A 22,669-nucleotide genomic window follows, 5' to 3' on the forward strand; every position below is an offset into this window, starting at 1 on the left:
AAGAACATGCCATACTGGGTCAGACCAAGGGTCCATCAAGCCCAGCATCCAGTTTCCAACAGTGGCCAATCCAGACCACAAGAACCTGGCAAGTACCCAAAAACTTAAGTCTATTCCATGTTACCGTTGCTAGTAATAACAGTGGCTATTTTCTAAGTCGACTTAATTAATAGCAAGTAATGGACTTCTCCTCCAAGAACTTATCCAATCCTTTTTTAAACACAGCTATACTAACTGAACTAACCACATCCTCTGGCAACAAATTCCAGAGTTTAATTGTGCATTGAGTGAAGAAGAACTTTCTCCGATTAGTTTTAAATGTGCCACATGCTAACTTCATGGAGTGCCCCCTAGTCTTTCTATTATCTGAAAGAGTAAATAACCGATTCACATCTACCCGTTCTAGACCTCATGATTTTAAGCCAGTTAGGCTCTTCAGTTTGGAGAACAGACAGTTGAGGGAAGATATGGAGTAGCCACCCTAGTGGTTAGAACAGCGGGCTGAGAAATATGGAAACCTGGGCTCAAATCCCACTGCTGCTGCTTGTGACCTTGGCCATGTCACTTCAAGTACAAACTTACCGGCCAATGCAATAATGTGCGTAAAATATATATTTTTTTTAACTTCCGATACTGTAAGCTGCTATGCAAATGCATTGAGAGTTAAAAAAAAAAAAAAAAAAAAAAAAAAAAGTGAGCAGACTGCAAAATGTGTGTTCAGGCTGGGATGGGAACACTAAGAGGTGTTCTTCATAGTCTCATCTCCACTTAAAGGCCAACCTTCTGCTGAAGCCCTCTTGAATGTGCATTTTTGCAGATGTTGCCTCTTCAACCAGGGGAATGGACTGGCTGTGTGAGGACTTTTTTTTGGTCTCCTTTTCCTGCTCTGGCCCTCTGCTGCAGGGTGGGGGGGACAACTCGCTGTTCTCCATCCAGCACGGAGCAATGCATAGAGGGAAATGAGCATGAGAGGATGGGGGGGGGGGGGTGTGCAAGGGAGCCGGGGTTAGAAGTGTGCTTGAGTCGGGCTGCGGCAAATTCTCGCTAAAGGCGGTAGGAAAAGAGAAGCCTGGGAGCCTGATTTCCCCCCCCCCCCCCCCCCCCCCCTAGCCTGACAGACCCTTAAAGTTAAGGAAACTTCTGACATTTTCCTAGCATTGGAAAATTTACTCCTCCTCTGACCAGGAGTTAAATTTCCAGCACTAGGAAAATGGAAGAAATTCCAGCCCACCTTTCTGCATTGGGAAGGAATAGCTAATGCCCTTATTTACACGGGATTTCCATGCGAGGGCACAAAGAGCAACACAGTTTTACTTGCACATTTTCTGCACATAAAACTCCTTGCTACATTGGCGGTTAGTTTTATGCTAGAAAATGTGCGAAGAATAGAAGGTAAATCTACACGGAACTCACCACGCACCTTATTGCATCAGCTTTTTAGATTGCAAGCCCTCTGAAGATAGGGAAATTCCTACAGTACCTGAATGTAATCCACTTTGAAGTGTGGAAAAGCGGAATATAAATCAAATAAATACAGAATGAGTGGAGTGGAATGGATACAGGCAAATCACTTTTAAAAAGTGTAAAGCCTAGGGGCATGTAATGAAATTAAGTAGTACATTTAAGACTTAAATATATATATTTCTTTCTCCTCTTTACTCTGCATAAATTAAGCTCTAGAGCTCATTGCCAGAGGATGTGGTAAAATCTTAGTGTAGCTGGGTTTAAAAAATGTTTGGACAAATTCCTGAAGGAAAAGTCCATAAACCATTTTAAAGGTGGGCTTGGGAAATCCACTGCTTATCCCTGGGATAAGATCCTGCCATGCACTTATGACCTGGATTGGCCACTGAAACAGGGTACTGGACTTGATTGATCCAGTAAGGCAAATCTTATGTTCTAAATAAGATGTGATGAGAAACGTAAAGCCCAGAGTGAGGCATGTTTTAATTATTCTATTTCAATTCAAAATGAAGATCAGATTGAAAGCACAATCCTCACTCTCTAACCCACCCATTTTAATTGCTGTAAAGGCATTTCTGAAATAAATGGAAATGTATATATTTAAAGTGCTATGCTTCCTGTCAGCTGGTTGTGCTCCTTTGTGAGTTGGGGAGATTTTCTTCTAAGGCCACACGGGCACCAGTATGTGTCTAATTTATGCAGGATCAATAAAAAAGCAGTCACTTCAAACTATCTAGAGACTTCAAGGTTACATGTGTTAAAATTAAACATTTAATTTATATTAAACATTAGTCAATCTAATAGGCTGCCACATCCAATTGAAAATGGATGACTTTCAGCCATGTATAGTAGTCTAGGTATCAAATTACCCATGGAAGTATTTTTTAGGAAGGATATTGCCAATATACCAAAAGTAATGCACAAGGGGGAAAGCCGACAGTCACTCAGCAGTGCATGGTTCGGAGAAATGTATCCTTGAAGGATACTAATGAAACAGGAGAGTTAGGGCATCCCAACAGAGAGGTTCCATTAAAAGCAAACATAGTCCATATGCCTATATGTAAAAAATCACCGACGCTAATGATTTCCATATTATCCTAAACAACTGAAAAGCAGGTTGTTAAAACAAGCAAAAAACACACTTTTAAATGTCTGTATGCCAATGCCAGAAGTCTAAGAAGTAAAATGGGAGAGTTAGAGTGTATATTAGCAGATGATGAGATTGACATAATTGGCATCACAGAGACTTGGTGGAAGGAGGATAACCAATGGGACAGTGCTATATCAGGGTACAAATTATATCGCAATGATAGGGAGGATCAACTTGGTAGGGGTGTGGCACTTTGTCAGGGAGGGTATTTGAGTCCAACAGGATAAAGATCATACAAGAGACTAAATGCTCAGTAGAATCTATATGTGTTGAGTAAGAGTATAGTGACAGGAGTATATTACCATCCACCTGGACAAAATGGTCAGACAGATGATGAAATGCTAAGAGAAATCAGGGAAGCAAACCAATTTGGCAGTGCAATAATAATGGGAGATTTCAATTACCCCAATATTGACTGGGTACATGTGACATCAGGACTTGCTAGAGATGTAATAAATGACTACTTCATGGAGCAATTGGTTCAGGAACCAACAAGAGAGGGAGCTATTTTAGATTTAATTCTCAGTGGAACGCAGGATTTGGTGAGAGAGGTAATGGTGGTGGGGCCACTTGGCAACAGTGATCATAACATGATCAAATTTAAACTAATAACTGGAAGGGGGACAATAAGTAAATCTGCAGCTCTAACACTAAACTTTCAAAAGGGAAACTTTGATAACATGAGGAAAATAGAAAAAAACTGAAAGGTGCAGCTGCAAAGGTTTAAGTGTTCAACAGGCTTGCACATTGTTTAAAAATACAATCCTAGAGGCGTAGTCCATATGTAATCCACGCATTAAGAAAGGTGGAAAGAAGGCAAAACGATTATCGTCATGGTTAAAAGGTGAGGTGAAAGAGGCTTTTTTAGCCAAAAAAAACATCCTTCAAAAAATTGGAAGAAGGATCCATCTGAAGAAAATAGGATAAAACATAAGCATTGTCAAGTTAAGTGTAAAACATTGATAAGACAGGTGAAGAAGGAATTTGAAATGAAGTTGGCCATAGAGGCAAAAACTCATATTAAAAACTTTTTAAAATATATCCAAAGCAAGAAACCTGTGAGGGAGTTGGTTGGACCATTAGATAACCGAGGGGTTAAAGGGGCTCTTAGGGAAGATAAGGCCACCGCAGAAAGACTAAATTAATTCTTTGCTTCCGTGTTTACTAATGAGGCTGTTGGGGAAATACCAGTTCTGGAGATGGTTTTCAGGGGTGATGAGTCAGACGAACTGAATGAAATCACTGTGAAACTGGAAGATGTAGTAGGCCAGATTGACAAACTAAAGAGTAGCAAATCACCTGGACCGGATGGTATGCATCCTAGGGTATGTAACTAGGTTCCTTTTTCTGACTCATTTTCAGGTCCCCTCACCCCCCTTGTCCAAGATCCCTCTCTCCCACCCCCCATGACACAATCCATCCACCTGCCTTCCTTCCCCCTGCCACCCCCACCTCCTTTCTTGATAACCGCACCTGCAAACCTATGTTAACCTGTATTTATTGTCATTAATACCATTCCGATATATATTTATTTAATACGTTACTTATTTACTCTCAAGTTATTTAACTGTCGTTTAATACCTATACTATATATATATATTTATTTATTTATTTAATACTATACTTTCTATTCTCAAGTTATATTTTATTTTATCATTCTGCTATTATCATACTCAATGTTTAATGTCGTTAAGTTACAGAATACGGAATCTCTCTGTTTCACTCGTTAAATGCAATGTTTAACTCGTTAATTGTATAAAATACAGAAACGTACTGTTCATTGTTCCATGTAAAAAGCCCCGGTCGGACCTTTCAGACCAGGGTAACTTATCGTTCCATGTAAACCGGATTGATTTGTATCCAATACAGGAATTTCGGTATATAAAAATTATAAATAAATAAATAAATAAAATAGGGTACTGAAGGAACTAAAAAATGAAATTTCTGATCTGTTAGTTAAAATTTGTAACTTATCATTGAAATCATCCATTGTACCTGAAGACTGGAGGGTGGCCAGTGTAACCCCAATATTTAAAAAAGGCTCCAGGGGCAATCCGGGTAACTATAGACCAGTGAGCCTGACTTCACTGTCGGGGAAAAATAGTGGAAACTATTCTCAAGATCAAAATCGTAGAGCATATAGAAAGACATGGTTTAATGGAACACAGTCAACAAGGATTTACCCAAGGGAAGTCTTGCCTAACAAATCTGCTTCATTTTTTTGAAGGGGTTAATAAACATGTGGATAAAGGTGAACCGGTAGATGTAGTGTATTTGGATTTTCAGAAGGCATTTGACAAAGTCCCTCATGACAGGCTTCTAAGAAAACTAAAAAGTCATGGGATAGGAGGCGATGTCCTTTCATGGATTACAAACTGGTTAAAAGACAGGAAACAGAGTAGGATTAAATGGACAATTTTCTCAGTGGAAAAGGGTAAACAGTGGAGTGCCTCACGGATCTGTACTTGGACCGGTGCTTTTCAATATATATATAAATGATCTGGAAAAGAATACGATGAGTGAGGTTATCAAATTTGCGGATGATACAAAATTATTCAGAGTAGTTAAATCACAAGCAGACTGTGATCTTGGAATCACAACCAGACAGGAGGATCTTGGAAGATTGGGCATCCAAATGGCAGATGAAATTTAATGTGGACAAGTGCAAGGTGTTGCATATAGGGAAAAATAACCCTTGCTGTAGTTGCATGATGTTTATTTATTTATTTGGATTCTTTTATATACCGAAGTATAGCGTTTGCCTTCACTCCGGTTTACAGGATAACAACCTAATACATACAAATATCTTAGAACTGTATTTAACATTCAGAACATAGAACCTTATTTAACATATTACCGTATTTTTCGCTCCATAAGACGCACCTGACCATAAGACGCACCTAGGATTCAGAGGGGGAAAATTAAAAAAAAATAAAATTGTGCTAAACCGGCTCTGCGTCTGGGCGTCTTATGGAGCAAATTAGGGGAGTGCATAGTTTTTTTTTTCTCCCCATTTTGTTTTCGGGTCTGGGGAGGGCCATTTCGGTCCACTCCCCAGATCAGAAAACTTTTCTTTCTGTGGGAACCCCCAAACCCCCCCCCCCCATCCCAACCCTTTAAATTAACAACCTCCACCCCCCTGACCCCCCAAGACCTGCCGAATTAATTTCCTGCAACCCCCCACCCTCCTGACCCCCCCAAGACCTGCCGAATTAATTTCCTGCAACCCCCCACCCTCCTGACCCCCCCAAGACCTGCCAAACGTCCCTGGTGGTCCAGCGGGGGTCCGGGAACGATCTCCTGGGCGTGAGCCGTCGACTGCCAGTAAACAAAATGGCGCCGACGGCCCTATGCCCTCACTATGTCACTGAGACCGACCGCTGCTATTGGTCGGTCTCAGTGACATAGTGAGGGCATAGGGCCGTCGGCGCCATTTTGTTTACTGGCAGCCGACGGCCCTATGCCCTCACTATGTCACTGAGACCGACCAATAGCAGCGGTCGGTCTCAGTGACATAGTGAGGGCATAGGGCCGTCGGCGCCATTTTGTTTACTGGCAGCCGACGGCCCACACCCAGGAGATCATTCCCGGACCCCCACTGGACCACCAGGGACGTTTGGCAGGTCTTGGGGGGGTCAGGAGGGGGGGGGGGTGCAGGAAATTAATTTGTCAGGTCTTGGGGGGGGGTCAGGAGGGTGGGGGGTTGTAGGAAATTAAGTCGGCAGGTCTTGGGGGAGTCGGGGGGGGGGGGGGTTTGTTAGCTTTTTTTTTTTATATTCGCTCCATAAGACGCACATACATTTTTCCCCCACCTTTGGGGGAAAAAAAGTGCGTCTTATGGAGCGAAAAATACGGTAATTGACGATTTATATGAGAGATAAAACATAAGAGTTAGTATATCAGATTCTTTAAATATATGGAACGAAATTAACAACGTAAGTGCTGCGCATGAGAAGTGATTTATAGTTGGGAAGGGTCTGAATAGGAGCTCGGAGTACGTTGGTTGAATCAAGTGGAGTCTTGGGATTGGTTGGATGGGGGAGGAGGGCAAGGTGTGGGGAGTGGTGGGGGAAGGGTGTGTTGTTGGGGGGGGGGGGGGAGGGGGAAAAGTGTTAATAGAAAGTATCATCGAAAGAATGTTAGGTTCCATATTAGGAGCTACCACCCAGGAAAAAGTTCTAGGCATCATAGTGAATAATAGTTTAAAATCGTCTGCTCAGTGTGCTGCAGCAGTCAAAAAAGCAAACAGAATGTTAGGAATTATTAGGAAGGGAATGGTTAATAAAATGGAAAATGTCATAATGCCTCTATATCGCTCTATGGTGAGACCGCACCTTGAATACTGTGTACAATTCTGGTCGCCGCATCCCAAAAAAGATATAGTTGCGATGGAGAAGGTACAGAGAAGGGCAACCAAAATGATAAAGGGGATGGAACAGCTCCCCTATGAGGAAAGGCTGAAGAGGTTGGGGCTGTTCAGCTTGGAGAAGAGACGGCTGAGGGGGGATATGATAGAGGTCTTTAAGATCATGAGAGGTTTTGAACGAGTAGATGTGAATTGGTTATTTACACTTTTGAATAATAGAAGGACTAGGGGGCATTCCATGAAGTTAGCAAGTAGCACATTTAAGACTAATCTGAGAAAATTCTTTTTCACTCAACGCACAATAAAGCCCTGGAATTTGTTGCCAGAGGATGTGGTTAGTGCAGTTAGTGTAGCTGGGTTCAAAAAAGGTTTGGATAAGTTCTTGAAGGAGAAGTCCATTAACGGCTATTAATCAAGTTTACTTAGGGAATAGCCACTGCTATTAATTGCCTCAGTAGCATGGGATCTTCTTAGTGTTTGGGTAATTGCCAGGTTCTTGTGGCCTAGTTTGGCCTCTGTTGGAAACAGGATGCTGGGCTTGATGGACTCTTGGTCTGACCCAGAATGACAATTTCTTATGTTCTTAATGTTGTTTTTAATATTTATATCCTTATCCACCATAATAGTGAAGATAGTGTTTTAAGTAATGGCAAGTCTTAGAAGTCCAGAGAAAATGGAATAGATTAGTTCTGGTTGCTCCATGTATAACAGTATAACTTGGCTGTTTGAGATTCAATAGCTTTTCACCTATAGCTATAAGAATGCCTGGAGTTAGCTGTAGCACTATTGTATTGACACTAATCATTAATGTCACACTTTCTTTATCCAATAACTTGAGAGAATCTACAAATGTTTTTAAGGTTTTTCTGATTTTAATAAATAAAATGACTAGATGTCTTCCTTTTCTGGAATGCTGTTCTATCATTGTGAACTTTTACTTTTTACCAATAGTTTAAACATACACTTACAAACAGCTTTGTAGTCTGTTTTCCTGCCATGTAAGAATTTTTTGATCAGTTATTTGTAAAGACTGTATATAGCAAAGTCTGAACACACCTGTTTTAGTAGTGAAATGCAAGCAGGTCACTTCTAGATTTTAACATTAAACTGTTTGTTGTCTTTCTGTGTTTGTTGTAGGGCTTGCTATCATTCCTCAGTGCCCCTCTGATAGGTGCTCTCTCTGATGTATGGGGACGGAAGTCCTTCTTGCTGCTAACCGTGTTTTTCACATGTGCTCCCATCCCATTAATGAAGATCAATCCATGGTAAGTTTCCTAAAAGTCTGTTTGTCCTTACATTGCAACAAGTATATCAGTCTCAGAAATCAGGAAAGTTGCTTCAGTTCCAGCAGTTCATTGCAAGAGATTTTTATTTTGGTTGGGGGGCATATTGAAGAAGAAAAAAAACTGGAGGGAGAAGATACTTGGTTCTGCAGCATGAGCTGAGTCCTGTGAAACTGTCTTGCTCAAGTGTGGGAAAGGATGAACTGGAGGGCTAACCTAGTGGTTAGAGCAGCAAGCTGTGAACCAGGGAAGCTAGGATTCAGATCCCACTGCTGCTTGTAACTGTGGCTAAATCACTTTACTCTCTGTTGGCTCTGGTGGAAATTTAGATTGTAAGCCTTCTGGGGATAGGGAAATACCTACAGTACCTGAATGTGTAATCTGCTTTAAAGTGTTAGGAAAGGTGGACTAGAGATAAAATTGTAAGCAAGGCAGAAGGAAATAAACCTTTATTCATAAGAGAGGTTTTTTTTGTTTTGCTTTATTTAAAGTTTTTATTAAGCACAATACTATTATACATGAAATGCTTTTGTAAACATGGCTATATTTCATTGACTTATCTGTTTTTTGGGGTTTTTTTAGGGTAACTTAAAACATTCAAAATAGGCTGTTCTTCTGCCAGATGTTTGTATATTCATTGTGCATATCCTCAAAGCCAAACCTTTTTGCAGCTTTGAGGACTAGATATAAATTCCCCAGATCTTATCCTTGGTATCCCATTTGTAAAGAAAATGTAGCTTTCCGAGTCATATTGAATGTTTATAATTCAATATGTCATGAGTTGAGAGTTCATTGCTGTGGATAGTACCGGTCTCCTGTACGTACCCAGATCAGTCCAGACTCCTGGGTTTTGCCTCCCTGCCAGCAGATAGAGACAGCGAAAGTTTCTTTGATGTTGTACATAACCAGAATTTCTGTCTCCAGCAGATGGCTGGTGGTGTAAAACCTGCAGTCTGGAGAGAGAGAGAGAGAGAGAAAAAAAAATTAAAAGAAAATTTCTGGATCCTCCCAGGGGGTTGTAAGGTCCTGGTGGGGCCATCCCCCCTGGTTTGAGGCAGATGAGCAGAGGATTGGTCCCACCAGGACCTCGTAACCTCCTAGGAGGGTCTGGAGGTCTGTGGGGTGGACATCTGGTAGTCTAGATCCCTTATCCCCCACAAGAAAGCACTAGAACCCGCTGGCAGATCTGCACTGCAAACCCAGTGGAGCAGGGAAGTATCCCTTTTTATATGGTTTGTCCTGGGCTGGGTCACTAAAGTTTGACAAAAAGGAGATGGATATAGCCGGTGGTCTGGCTCTTTTCTGATCTGCCATGCAGCCTGCGCTCCTGGAACATGAATCTCTGCACCAAAGGAAAGTATTAGTTTCTATGTATCTATATTTGTTCTCAGAGAGTAAAACCCCCAAAAAAGAGAACAAGATGAATCTATGCAGTAGTGAGGTTCCAGAGGGGGAACTACCTTAGCAGCTCAGGGTGCTCAGCAGTGGGGTTTTTCAGCAGCTTCTCTGCCTGTGGAGGAGACCAGGTGTTGGCTCTGTGGCACTGAGGAACTGTTCCCCTGCATGCCATTGGGGTGCTCTGGGTGGGGGAGGAACAGTGTGAGCATGCAGCAAAAGCAATATGGCGTTTGGCAGTCTGTGTCGAGTATAACCGCACCGGTAGAACAAGCCTTGCGGGTGACGGGGTCTAGCACTGAGGCTTTCCCCGTTAGCATGGAAATGGCGACCATGTTTGATTCCCTAGCAGTGCCGGCGGGAGAAGCAGGGAAATCCCCTCCTCAACTATCCCCGGCGGTTCCCTGGTACAGGTATTCTGCCGGTTTTAATTTTGTTATGCGCAAAGCGGGATGCTGGCTCTTTGCCCCAGATTCTATGGATTCCCGACTGATCTTCGATTATTTTTGGTGCCGGATGTTGAATGGACCCGAAGGTACAGGCAGACTCTGCTTAGCTGTGTGGTAGTGGTAGCGGTTCTTTTCCCATGTGCGTAGGCGTGTGTGCGCATTTTCTCGTAGATAAAGCAGCATAAATTGGGCATGCTGTTGGATGGGACGTCCTCTGGGCGGCCAGGTGCGGAGCTCTCTTAGATAGTTTTTTTTTAGCTAGTGCACCTGCATGTGTGTTCCCTCGCAGCCCCGGTCTTCCTCAGTCTGTCTTTTTTTCCACACAACTGTCAGCAATCGGAGCTCTTCTCTGCTGATTAAAAATAAAAAAGAAGGAAGAAAAATGGTGAGATCATGCTGCGGCCACCTAGCTTCAAATTTTGCCAATGTGGCAAGATAATGTCCATGACCAATGGCCACCTGAAATGTTACCTTTGCCTATGTCTGGACCACGATCAGGCTGCTTGCAGGGACTGCAGACGCATGTCCCCCCAGGCCCAGCAGCATCAGGCCATAAAAATCACCAAGCTGAAAGAAGCTGCGTCGGATTCTTATGCCCCCAGCACTGAGTCTGCCCACTCTTCTCCCGGACCCAGCTGGGCCAGCCAGACCTCGAAGCTCTGGAGAGCCTCCTCTGTGGGGCCTTCGGGTCCCCCCGGCCTGCCACCGAAGCATGCTCCCCTCGCCCTGATGCATGGAGCCGCAGGAGATGCGTTGCTACCACCCACGCGGCTGTCGAGTGCCGATCCCCGACGCACCCCTGCGATGCACCACACGCCGACGCAGGTGTGTCAGCATCTGCCACATGACCAGGCGACGAAGCACTCCAAGCATAAGAAGCCGTCGATACAGACGCTATCGCCACCAACACAGGTCACTCCTAGGACTCAGGAGCACCATTTCAGCGGGGATAAGCACACCAGGGACGATTCGCCTCTTAGTCATCGATTCCAACCTCGAGCTGGCATCCACAGATGACTCCACTGGGTCTTCAGGATCATCCAGAGTATACTCCAGCTTGTCTTCAGCCTCCAGACCCAGGCATATGGCGCGTCTCCAGGAACGAGACAAATGCCTGCCTAAAAAAATCCCTAAGGGGCATCGTCTGCGGGGGCCGGACTCGCCACAGGGCACCTCTAAAGAAACCCCCCCCCTGCTTGTCCCCCAGGAAACCCTAGCACAGGGGTCTGGAACCTTTTTGGCTGAGAGAGCCATAAACGCCACATATTTTAAAATGTAATTCCATGAGAGCCATACAATATGTTTAAAACTAAATACAAGTAAATGTGTGCATTTTATGTAAGATCACACTTTTAAAGTACAATAAGTCTCTGAAAATATTACACCAGGCCTTAAGACACCAATACATCTCCTATTAGGAAAATGGACCAAGTCAGGCTGCTATAGAGTCCTACACAGAAACTACACGCCAGCAGAAAACCTCACCTGAATCACGTGCTGTCCCTCACCTAACATAGAATAAAGAGACCAAAACGCATAACAAGAAGCATGCAGAAAAAACTGAATTGGAAACTGCAACAAGCCAGAGTCTCTGTATGCAGTGTAACAAAGGAAAAAAGAAACATCACCCATCCTTATAAAACAAATCAAGAAATATAAAATCATCAGCAGTAAAACTGTACTAACAAAAAGAACATATTTCGAAACAGCTGATGAGTGGAATATCCAATAATTAAAAACTCATATAAAACATTTCCAGATACCAACAAAATATTTCAAAATAGCAGACACAAAGACCCAGTAATGAAAAATAATAAGGATACAAAAAGTTTTTTGCTCTGCATACCTGGGAACGTTTGATATCCAGGTGTCCTGAGATTGTTCTGAATTAGCAGGAGGTGGGGTGGTTTGCTTGGAACTTTCTCCTCTCTCAGTCACATACCAGCGCTCTCTCTCACACTGGCTCTCAATGACACACCTATACACACATGCTCCCAGTACTCACATATACACATGTTTTTTCTCTCTCACTTATATAGGCTCTTAATTACACATTTACACACATGCTGTCTATCTTTTCACGCTTACACACACACACAGGCTTTCAAACACATAAATACATGCTGTCTTTTTCTCTCACACACAGACTCTCATTCACATGCTTACAATCATGTCCTCTCTTTCTCTCATTTACACACAGGCTCTCAATCACATACTCACATGCTCCATCACCTAAACCAGCTCTCAATCACACACAGACACACATGATCTCTCTCTTACTTATACACACAGGCTCTTAATCATACATACACATGATTTCTCTCACACACAAAGGATCTCAATCATACACACAGGCTCTTAATCGTACATACACATGATCTCAATCATACACACATACTCTTTCACACAAACAGGTTTTCAATCACAAACTTACACATACAGGTTCCCAATGGTAAACTTACATTCATGCTCTCTCTCTCTCACAGGCAGGCTCTCAATCACAGACATACTCTCTTTCACATGTGCAGGCTCTCAATTATTCACATACATGCAATCTCTCACACACACACACACACACACACACACACACACGCCCCCCCGCGGCCTGGAAGAGGAAGTGGAGAGTATCAGGTGCCTGCGCGGCAAGAAGAGACCACGCTAGTGCGCTCAGCATCGGCCTGAAGAAAAGAAGACTGCAGCGCGGCTCGGAGGAAAATTAAGAGGTTCAACCGCGACCGATGGGACTCCGCCTCCGCGAGGGCTGATAATGAAGAGGTTAGCGTTGGAAGGAGGCTGCTGCTGCCGCGAGTTCCCGGAGTGTGTTTGCTCGCTCATTCACTCTCTCTCTCTCCCACCCCCACCCCGGGAACTCGCGGCAGCAGCAGCCTCCTCCCAACGCTAACCTCCTTCATTTTCAGCCCTCGCGGAGGCGGAGTCCCATTGGCTGCGGTTGAACCTCTTCATTTTCCTCCGAGCCGCGCTGCAGCCTTTTTTTCTTCAGGCCGATGCCGAACAATTTTATATCACTCAATATCTATATGAGCGTCTGCAATCCTTGAAGCTCCTGCTGCAAGAGGCCTCCCTGGACAATCGCCTGCCAGACCAGTTCCATGACCTGGAGGAAGGCTTAAGGCACCTACTCCGCACTATCTATGAGGCTTTCGACATGTCGGCCAGAACCACAGCGAATGCCATTGTGGCTCTGAGCAAGCTCAATCTGGGAGGATATGCATGAAAAACTAACAGACCTACCTTCTCTCCCTGACAACCTTTTTGGAGACAAGCTGCGTGAGATGCTGGCGCAACTCAAGGAACAAAAGGTGGCGGTGATGTCGCTGACCACACCTTCAGACTCTGCATCCGCCAGGCGTTACTACCCGGGGTATAGGAAGCCTTTCTTCCAAAGACGCTCCTACTGGCCCTATCCACCCTTCTGTCCGCAATCTTACCCGCCAGCTCCTCCGCAAGCATCTCAGCAGCCAATGACTCGCCAGCACCCTCCACGGTAGCCCCACCCTTCCCAGGACACCAATGCCCCTAAGCCCCCTCAGGGTTTTTAGGGACACTGGGGCCATCTCTACCACTACCGGTAGAGGCAGGCTTTCCCTCCTCCTTCTGGTGTGGGATGCGGTCACCTCTGACCGTTGGGTACTGAGGTTAATCAAAGATGGCTTCTTTCTCAACTTTACGTCCATCCCATCTCTCCCGCACACGGTGCGTCAAAAGCACGTCAACACCCAATGCAGCCGGCCCCTGTAGGAAGAGATCACCAAACTACTCCATCAGAGATCTATCCTCAAGGTGCCTGCATCTCAGCTTCATCAAAGGTTCTACTCCCAATACTTCCTCATTCCCAAGAAGTCGGGAGGCCTATGACCCATCCTGGACCTGCGATCTCTCAAGTACCCAATCAGAGAAAATTCAAGATGACATCACTCATCGATGAGGAGTTGCTGATTCTGGTACAGGTCTGCCGGTTTTAATTTTATGTGCAAAGCTTATTTAGCAGGATGCTGGCTCTTTGCCCCAGACTCCATGACTTTTCGACCGGTCAAGAGGCCTTTGATGATTTTCGGTGCCTGATGTTGAATGGATCCGAAGGTACAGGCAGACTTTGCTTAGCTGTGTGGTAGGTTGTGGCAACGGTTCTTTTCCCATGTGTGTAGGCGTGTGTGCGCATTCTCGCCACATAATGGTTGCATGCACAGGGACCTGTGCACATAAGGCCGCAGCCTAGATTTGAGCACATACGTTCGAGGCTTAAACTTGAGCGCATATTTGCACAGGTACTTAAGCGCATAAGGCCACGACCTAGACTGGAACGTGTATTTGCATTGGTAGTTGTGCACATAAGACTGCAACCTAAATTTGAGTGTGTGTTTGCACGGATACTGTGCGCGTATGACCATGGCCTATACAAGTGCACATTTGCACATATACTTGTGCGCATATGACCGCAACCTAGTCTTGAGCACGTATTTGTGCGCTACCAGGAGTGGGGTGCTTATGTGCCCTGGTGGCATTGGGGTGCACGCAGGAGGCCGCCTAGAGCTGAAATTCAGGAGAGCTAGATGCCAGGGACGAATAATTCCAAGCGCCTTGCCATCTGAGAGGCTTGCTGTCTGATAGCAATTCAGTCCTTGCTCTCTCTCCATTTGTCAGCGCTGTTTAGATGCTCAGAGTGATTTGACTACAGCTTTTGCCCGTGTTGGGACATCCCCTCGGTGTATGGTGTTTCTGGAGGGGAATGGAGTGGGGGATAAGGCAATGGTTAGTTCTCCTCCTTCCTTGCTCCCTAGAGCAGAAGCTTTCCTGAGAGAGTGAGGTTGGAGAGTGCAAGTGTGGGCCTATGGGATCCAGTATAGATCCATCATTCTTCTCCTCATGGGTGGAATGTTTCCAGGGCCTAAAGACCTTTCTGCAGGGGTGCCCAGTGAAGGCGAAACAACCTACTATGTAGGGATCGCATGCTTGGGCCTTCCATTTGTCAGTCACAATGGGCAAATGTCACAGGGAAGACTGTCCCTGGTAATGTTCAAGGGGAGGTGGATCATGAAACATCTGAAGATTCCGATGGGGAGCTGGCTTTCTCACCTCTTGAAGAGGGAGAAATTGCATGTGATTGAGAGCTGCTTCGGACTCTGCTCTTATTTTTTTTTTTTTTCATTTTTCACAGAGATGCCTTGCTGAGCTTGTTGGCTGAGACTGTGGACACGCTTAAGGCCGGATTTTAAAAACCCGGTGCCTGCTGAAACAAGCAGATACGCATGTGGCCGGGCCATGCACGCGCTGCAGGGATTTTCAAACACCCACGGCCACACACACATCTGCCCATGCATGCAGAAGAATGGGTTTTGGAAAAAGGGGTAGGGTCTGGGCAGGTAGTGGACCTGCTACTGCTCTGGAGAGCAGCTAAGTTTAAATATGTTTAATATATATATATATTAGTTAGCGGGGCTTTAGGGTCAGGGTTAGTAGGGGAAAAGGGAGGCAGGTTAGGTAGGGGGTTTAGGAAGTTCCCTGCCAGTCCGCTCCTTTATTGGAGCGGTACCATTGCGCTTGAAGTCTCGAGATTGGATGGTGAACCTAACAACAAGCCATTTTGTCTTCTTTCAAACTCTGGCGTATCTGGGAGCTCAGTTCGACATGCTGGCGGAGAGAGAGTTTCTCACAGAGAGAGATTGCTGAAATTGCAGAGTCAGATTAGGCTTCTGCTAGAGCTTTTGGTGCCCAGGGTCTGGGACTATTTACAGGTCCTGGCTTCTATGGCATCAACATTGGAATTAATGCAATGGGCATTGCGCATATGCGGCCTCTACAGGGGCTCTTCTCTCCTGCCGAAATCCGTTATTTGAGGAGTTTCATCTTCCTCTTCCATTGGAGGGGAGAGCCAGGGACAATCTTTTGTTGTGACTTGCTCGCACCAATCTCGAGTGTGGTGCGGAATTGGAGGTTCCGAATTGGGTAATAGTCACCACTGTTGCAAGCCTCTCCAAATGGAGCGTGACATGGCAAGATTTTTGAAACAGGAGGCCTCATGGTCTATCAATGGGTTAAAGATGAGAGCAGTGCATTCCGCATTGCTTGCTTGTCTGCCAACGTTACGCGGCCATCCAGTATGGATCGTATCAGACAATGTGATGACAGTGGCCTACATAAACTGTCAAGGTGGAACCAAGAATCAGGCAGTGGCTCGGGAGTTGATTCTCTGGGCAGAGCAGCACTTGGAGTGGCTGGCAGCGTCTCACATTGCCGGAATGAACAACATTCAGGTAGATTTTCTCAGTTGGGAAAAGTAAGACCCCAAGGGATGGGAGCTGTAAGAGGCAACAATGTGTCTTATTCACAGAAGATGGGGGTATCCTGACCAAAGAGAACACCAAGGCATTGCGGTTTTACTGCTGCTGAACAGAACACAGTACGGAAGGAATCTGAGCTCTGGTGCTGCTGTGGACTTGAGGGATTCGTCTTTGTCTTCCCTCCCATGGCCTCTGGTGGACAAGAGATTACAGCGGATAGAGAAAAACAGCCAGGCAACGTGATCCTGGTAGCTCCAGGGTGGGCACATTGACTCCCAAATCTGATCAACCTGGCCGTAGATGGGTCATTGGTCGACCTTTTTCCACCAGGGCCCAATATTTTTGGGTCAGGCGGCTCACTTCTCTCTTGTGGCTTCGCTTCTGAGAGGGGATGACTGAGATGGAGGGGATATTCTGAAGTGGCTATTTCCGCCTTATTTATTTATTTAGAACTTTTATATACCGATATTCATATACAATATTACATATCACATCGGTTTACATCGAAATGAGAATCGCATGAAAGAATGCATTACATTAAACAAGGGAAACAAGACCTGGGATCAACATTGCAAAGGAAATGCCACGCTCATCCTGTGAGCAAGAAACTGAAAAACGCTAACTATCACATTTCCTGGAGATACATAACAGGGGATCTAATCAAACTTTGCTAGAATCTGAAGAATATGAAGACGAAAGGGGCAGAACATGAGGGCTGGTAGAAATGGACAAAAGGTAAATTAACAAGGTGAAGAGGAAAGGTGGTGACAATAGGCCAGAGGATGATAGATTTACTAACATGAGGGATAAAGGGATGCATAGCCTGCCAGCAAGTTATGCCTTGATCAGAGCACGAAAAGCTTGATTAAATAAGTCAGTCCAATCATTAGGTGTAGAGGTGGTTCATCTGAGTTAGGGAAAAGCTTGACCGAACAGCCATGTTTTGAGTCTTTTTTTGAAGGTTGTAGGGCATCTTTCTTGCCGCAGATCCGGGGGGGGAGCATTCCATTGCGGAGGGCCAGCTGTGGAAAGAGCTCGTTTCCTTAAAGAAGATTTGGCAGGTGGGGCGTAGAGAGTGTCTCTATGAGCAAATCTAACCGATCTAGAGGGATTGTGGAAACGAAGAGGGATCTTTAGATCTAGTGGAGTGAGATTGTGCATGGCTTTGTGTATTAACGTTAGGACTTTGTACTGGATTCTAAATTTGATTGGAAGCCAATGAAGGTTCCGCAGGATGGGTGTAATGTGCTCTCTTTTGTTGGTCTTGGTCAGAATCCTGGCCGTAGTGTTCTGCAACATCTGCAAGGGTTTGATGGTGTTTGCTGGGAGGCCGAGAAGAAGTGAGTTGCAGTAGTCTATTTTTGAAAAGATAATGGCTTGAAGAACTGTGCGGTAATCTTGGAAGTGTAGGAGGGGTCTGAGTCTTTAGGACTTGTAATTTGAAAAAGCAATCCTTTGTGGTGGTGTTAACAAATTTTTTTAGGTTTAGTCTTATTGCAGGCTAGGCGACCTTCTACATCCTTGATGTATGTGTGAATATGGATGATCTTAAAGTCCTGGCCTGCTGTTGACTGCGTGCAACCTTAGCCTGTTTAGAAGGGAAATGAGTCGTCTTAGGCTACAATTGTGCGGTGGCTGAAGGAAGCAATCAAGTTGCCTTACATTTCTAAAGGACACCTGCTGCTGGGGGGTTTAGGCATGCACTCAATGCATTCCCAGGTGACTTCCTGGGCTGTCTCACATCAGGTGTCTCAGTATGAAATTTACTGGGTGGCTCCTGGGAAGTCATTGCTCACTTTTGCTGGGAATTATCGCTTGGATGTTGGGGCACTGGCTTCTGTGTGCTTTAGTTAGTGTTCTGTGAGTGGAATTTTCTGGTCCCACCTGAGTTAAGGGGAACTTAGGTACATCCCAGGAGTCTGGACTGGTCTGGGTACATACAGGGAAAGGAAAATTGTTTCTTACCTGCTAATTTTCGTTCCTGTAGTTCCATAGATCAGTCCAGAGACCTGCCCATTTACTGGGGGGAGGAGGGGGGGGGTTGCTGCTCGTACTGTTGCTTTGTATATAGTATGGAGTTGTTTGGAGGTTTTCAATGCTGATCACTTATGTTAAATTTGGGAAATGAGTTTTCCATTGTCTCTTTGGACTTCAAATTCTTCTGGCTCGTTGGAGGGAAGGGAGGTTGCTTAGAAATTTATGGTTGTTGCTGTCATTTTGGCTTGGGAATGGTTCAATACTGAGGGACTGCAGGTGGCACACTGGGTGAAGTACAGTGTCTGTGAAACTTTCTCTGTCTCCATCTGCTGGCTGGGAGGCAAAACCCAGGAGTCTGGACTGATTTGAAGAACTACAGGAATGAAAATTAGGTAAGAACAAATTTTCCTAAACTAGCAGTTCTTTGCTCTTCTATATTAGGTGCAAAGATGTTGCATTGTGAGCTTTTTTAGTAGAATAGGATTATTTCAAGATTTTAATGGTTAGTTCATGAATGAAGTGGTGACTAATCAGTTATAAGACAAGTACATTTCCACTCAGATCTTTGAAATAAATGCTAAGCAGTGTGGTTTATTATTTAGTACACATACATTTTTATATAGATTCTGTTGTCTCATATTAAATCGGACTAAATAAAGATTTGATGTAGTTATGTAGTGAAGATGTTTTTCACAGACATTCTTAACACAAATAGGAACAGTAGTTTAAGAGCTGGAGAAGCCAGGATTCAAATCCTGTTTTTCCCCACTGACAGTACTTGTAACCTTAGGCAAGTCACTTCACCCTCCATTGTCTTCAGTACAGACTGTAAACCCTCTGGATCATTGCCCTACCTACTATGCCTGAAACATAACTTGCCTTGAGCTTGGGTTTGGAAAGGCAAATAATCAAATCTAAAATGCAAATGCAACAAGTTTAACCTCCAAGATTTTGTCATATTCCATATTTCAGAGACAACAGGAGTACTTAAGTTCAAAACGTGCAAACTCTAGTACTTTGTATTTCTTGTTTTTCCCTTGTAGGTGGTACTTTGCTGTTATCTCTGTCTCTGGAGTATTTGCAGTGACTTTCTCAGTGGTATTTGCTTATGTAGCAGATATAACACAAGAGCATGAAAGAAGCATGGCTTATGGCTTGGTATGTAACACTTCCTAATCTCTCAGCAGTCCTGCATGTAAAGTCACATAGATAATGTCTGCAAATTGTATCTGATTTCTTTGTAAATGTGAAGCTTTAATCTCTAAGCATTTTTTTAATCAAATCGTGGGAAGGTTAGGTAATTGACATGTACAACACTTGTGTAGTATCATATCTTTGGGGAAAATGTGTCCAGAAAAAATATATACTGGAAGTCAACCATTTGCCATGTATGTATGTATGTATTATCACTTTTTCTTGCTCTTGTAGTACTAAATCAGAGCAACAAATAAGGCTACAGAAAGAAATAATGCACAGATCTTACACAGTATGTGCACAATAAAACATAAACCTATCTAATTAGTAGTAAAAAAAAAAAAAAATTCAGCTGTGAGACTTTTTTCATTCAACACAATTTACCTCTTTAGGACAGCGGTTCTCAACTGGTGTGTAAGCACTTGCATGTGTGTCGCCACATTTCCCGATCCCCGCTGGCCCAGCTGCTCCAGCGAAATGGAGCTCTTCCTCTGCCCGGCTTATAGCCCAGGCGGAATGCAGCAGGAAAGCTGGAGTCAGTGGCACTAGCATGGTCTCTTCTTCCCGCCCTGCATCTGGGTGGTATCCAAGTTTTGAAGGGAAGGTCTTCTAGGTCATTATCAGGTTCCAGGACCAAAGAAAGAAGTATGGATGTTTCACATTCTAGAATCTGCAAAGAGCTGAAAGTTCCTCCAAAGGCAGGGATTTTCCTGGTAAGAAGTGGAAGAGCTTCCATAGGGCTCCTTCATTCTGTCAAATATTTCTTAAGAACATGCAAGTCAAAAAAAAAAAAAAAGTTGGGAAACCTCAAAGCTTAGATTTCCTAGCATGTAGCCAGATGGACTCAGGACCAATGGGTTATACTCCTCTACGAGCAGTTGGAGACTGTCAGATTTCAAAGCTAATGTCAACCTACATACATCCCTGCACTGACCTCAGCCCTCCAGTATTCTCAGTCTCCAGCAGAAGGTGGACGTACCTCTACCTATGGGATTGCTATACTTTTTGGAAGGAGAAATTCTACTTTCTAAATTAAAGGAAAATTAAGCCCTGCTCTCCTGTGGTGATACTTAATGGTCCCTCTCCCAGTTGAAAATTCCTGAGGCAATTTCCGAGATCCCTCAGAGGTGTGCCTTGGTCCGGCAGCTGGTTCCCGGCATGGACTTTGCTGCTTAAGCAGCTGAAAGGTAGTGGGTGCAGGAAGCTGAGCGCGGCGGTGACAGCCAAAGCCCCCTCCCCCCACAGCCATTTCTGTACTCAGCCGGTAAGCGCTGAGCCCAGATATGTAAAAAAAAAAAAAAAATTACCTCCCGATTCAGAGATGTTTGGAGGGTTTTCAGTAAGACTTCCTCCGGTCTCCTTGCTCGGCGTGCCCTACCAACATCGTCCTCGATCCTGCTGGGGTAAGGGGAAGTGGACTTCTGAGCAGGTTAAGTGGCCTCGGTGGGCTAGGCCCCTTTTTAGGCTTGGTCAGTACACCGCGTGGTAGGCCGTGGCAGCACCATCTTGCACGCACCTTTGTACCCTCCATAAAATGTTGATATGCGCAGTGTGTCGGCTCTGCGCACGTGCCGCATGCATAATGTCGCACACGTACATACGAGCACAACTTAATAAGCGCAGAACACAGGAAAAGCCGGGTGCATGGGCTGTTCATGTGCCTTGCCGCTCCCCGCATAGGCGCTCAAAATCTGTGTGAATAAAACTTTAAGCGCGAGCTGATAGAATGCACAGTTACTGTCGCCAATGGTGCTGGCAGCCAAGAACCATAAGCGCCTTTCTCTCTGTGCTGCTTGTCATATTAGGGCTTCGCAGTCTGACCTGGATTCCAACTTATGTCAGCACTGTTAGGAAGCCCAAAGAGTTGGCCTCCCTGGATTTTAAGCCCGGATCCTCCCATTCAGAGGATGGGTTAGCCTCAGCCTTAATTGGAAGTAACCCGGATCTGAGTACTCCCTTGACTGGGTCATCCATGGGAGAAGGGAAATTCAGTGGCACCTACCCCAATACCTCCTGGGCTAGGCAAGGACCCAGCTGCCTTCTCTTACCTCAACCGGTAAGCCCTCCCTCTTCCAGTCTTATCGGCAAACTGCGAGGCATGCCTCGCCTTACCAAGAGCATCCCTGGTAGGGATCCGGATGGCTCAAGATGAAGATGATGATCCGGACCCTTTGGAAGAAGGGGAAATTACCCCGGATTGGAGCCTTATCGAACCATGTTGCATTATTTTCATAGAGACCCTGAAGATGTTGGGAGTCCCTGTGTCCAATTCTATGACGGAACCAAAGAAGAATCCCATTTTGATCTCCCTATGGAAAGCCTCTTGCTACTTTCCAATACTGGAAGCCATCCAGGATTTGATTTCTCTGGAATGGGATGCCCCAGAAGCAAGTTTTAAAGGGGGACAAGCATTAGAAACTCTATACCCACTGGATCTGGCAGTGAGCGAGTGTTTGTGTTTCCCTACAGTGGATCCACTGGTCTGTGCCGTCTCTAAGCAAATAACTATCCCAGTGGAGGGAGGAGTGGCCTTAAAGAATGCACACAATAGACGCATGGAGTCCATCCTTAAACAAGCCTTTGATGCAGTAGCAAGGACTATACAGATTACTTCTTGTTGGGCCCTGGTAGCTTGTTCATGCATGTTCCTCTCTCAGGAGGTGGATGACTCTGGAGTCAATTCCAGAGTGGTTACGGAACCTGCCACCTTTTTAGCAGATGTGGGCTTGGATCTAGTCTGTACTTTGGCCAGAGGAGATGCCTCAGGAGTGGTGGCCAGAATTCAGCTATGACTGCGGAATTGGTCAGCAGTTGCAACCTCCAAGGCCAATCTTACAAAGATGCCCTTTAAAGGATCACTCCTTTTCAAAAGCAATTTGGAAAAGCTAGTCAGTAAATGGGGCGAGTCTCCAGTCCCCTGGCTATCGGAAGATAAGAGGAAGCAGTTCCAGTGCTCCTCGCCTATGAGGGGCCAATCCAGGGACTCCCAATGTTTTCGGCCCTACAGAAAATTAACATTTCAGAGGTCTCAGCCCATTGGGAGGTCTCAGTCCTTTCATAGTCAACGATCCAAGAAGGACAAGCTCGGGTTC

The 22,669-nt window shown here is 44.9% G+C and overlaps 1 protein-coding gene across 1 annotated transcript in view; it reads left to right on the plus strand.

Annotated features, from left to right (window-relative positions):
• The window catches only part of MFSD14A (major facilitator superfamily domain containing 14A), a 98,457-nt gene that overhangs the window by 29,280 nt on the left and 46,508 nt on the right, over positions 1–22,669 (plus strand). Inside the window, exons 4-5 of the mRNA XM_029617810.1 lie at positions 8,118–8,245; positions 19,427–19,541. Coding sequence (XP_029473670.1) covers positions 8,118–8,245; positions 19,427–19,541 — 243 coding nt within the window. The remainder of the gene's footprint in view (positions 1–8,117; positions 8,246–19,426; positions 19,542–22,669) is intronic.

Source organism: Rhinatrema bivittatum, chromosome 10, assembly GCF_901001135.1.
Source record: "Rhinatrema bivittatum chromosome 10, aRhiBiv1.1, whole genome shotgun sequence".
NCBI classification, from domain to species: Eukaryota; Metazoa; Chordata; class Amphibia; order Gymnophiona; family Rhinatrematidae; genus Rhinatrema; species Rhinatrema bivittatum.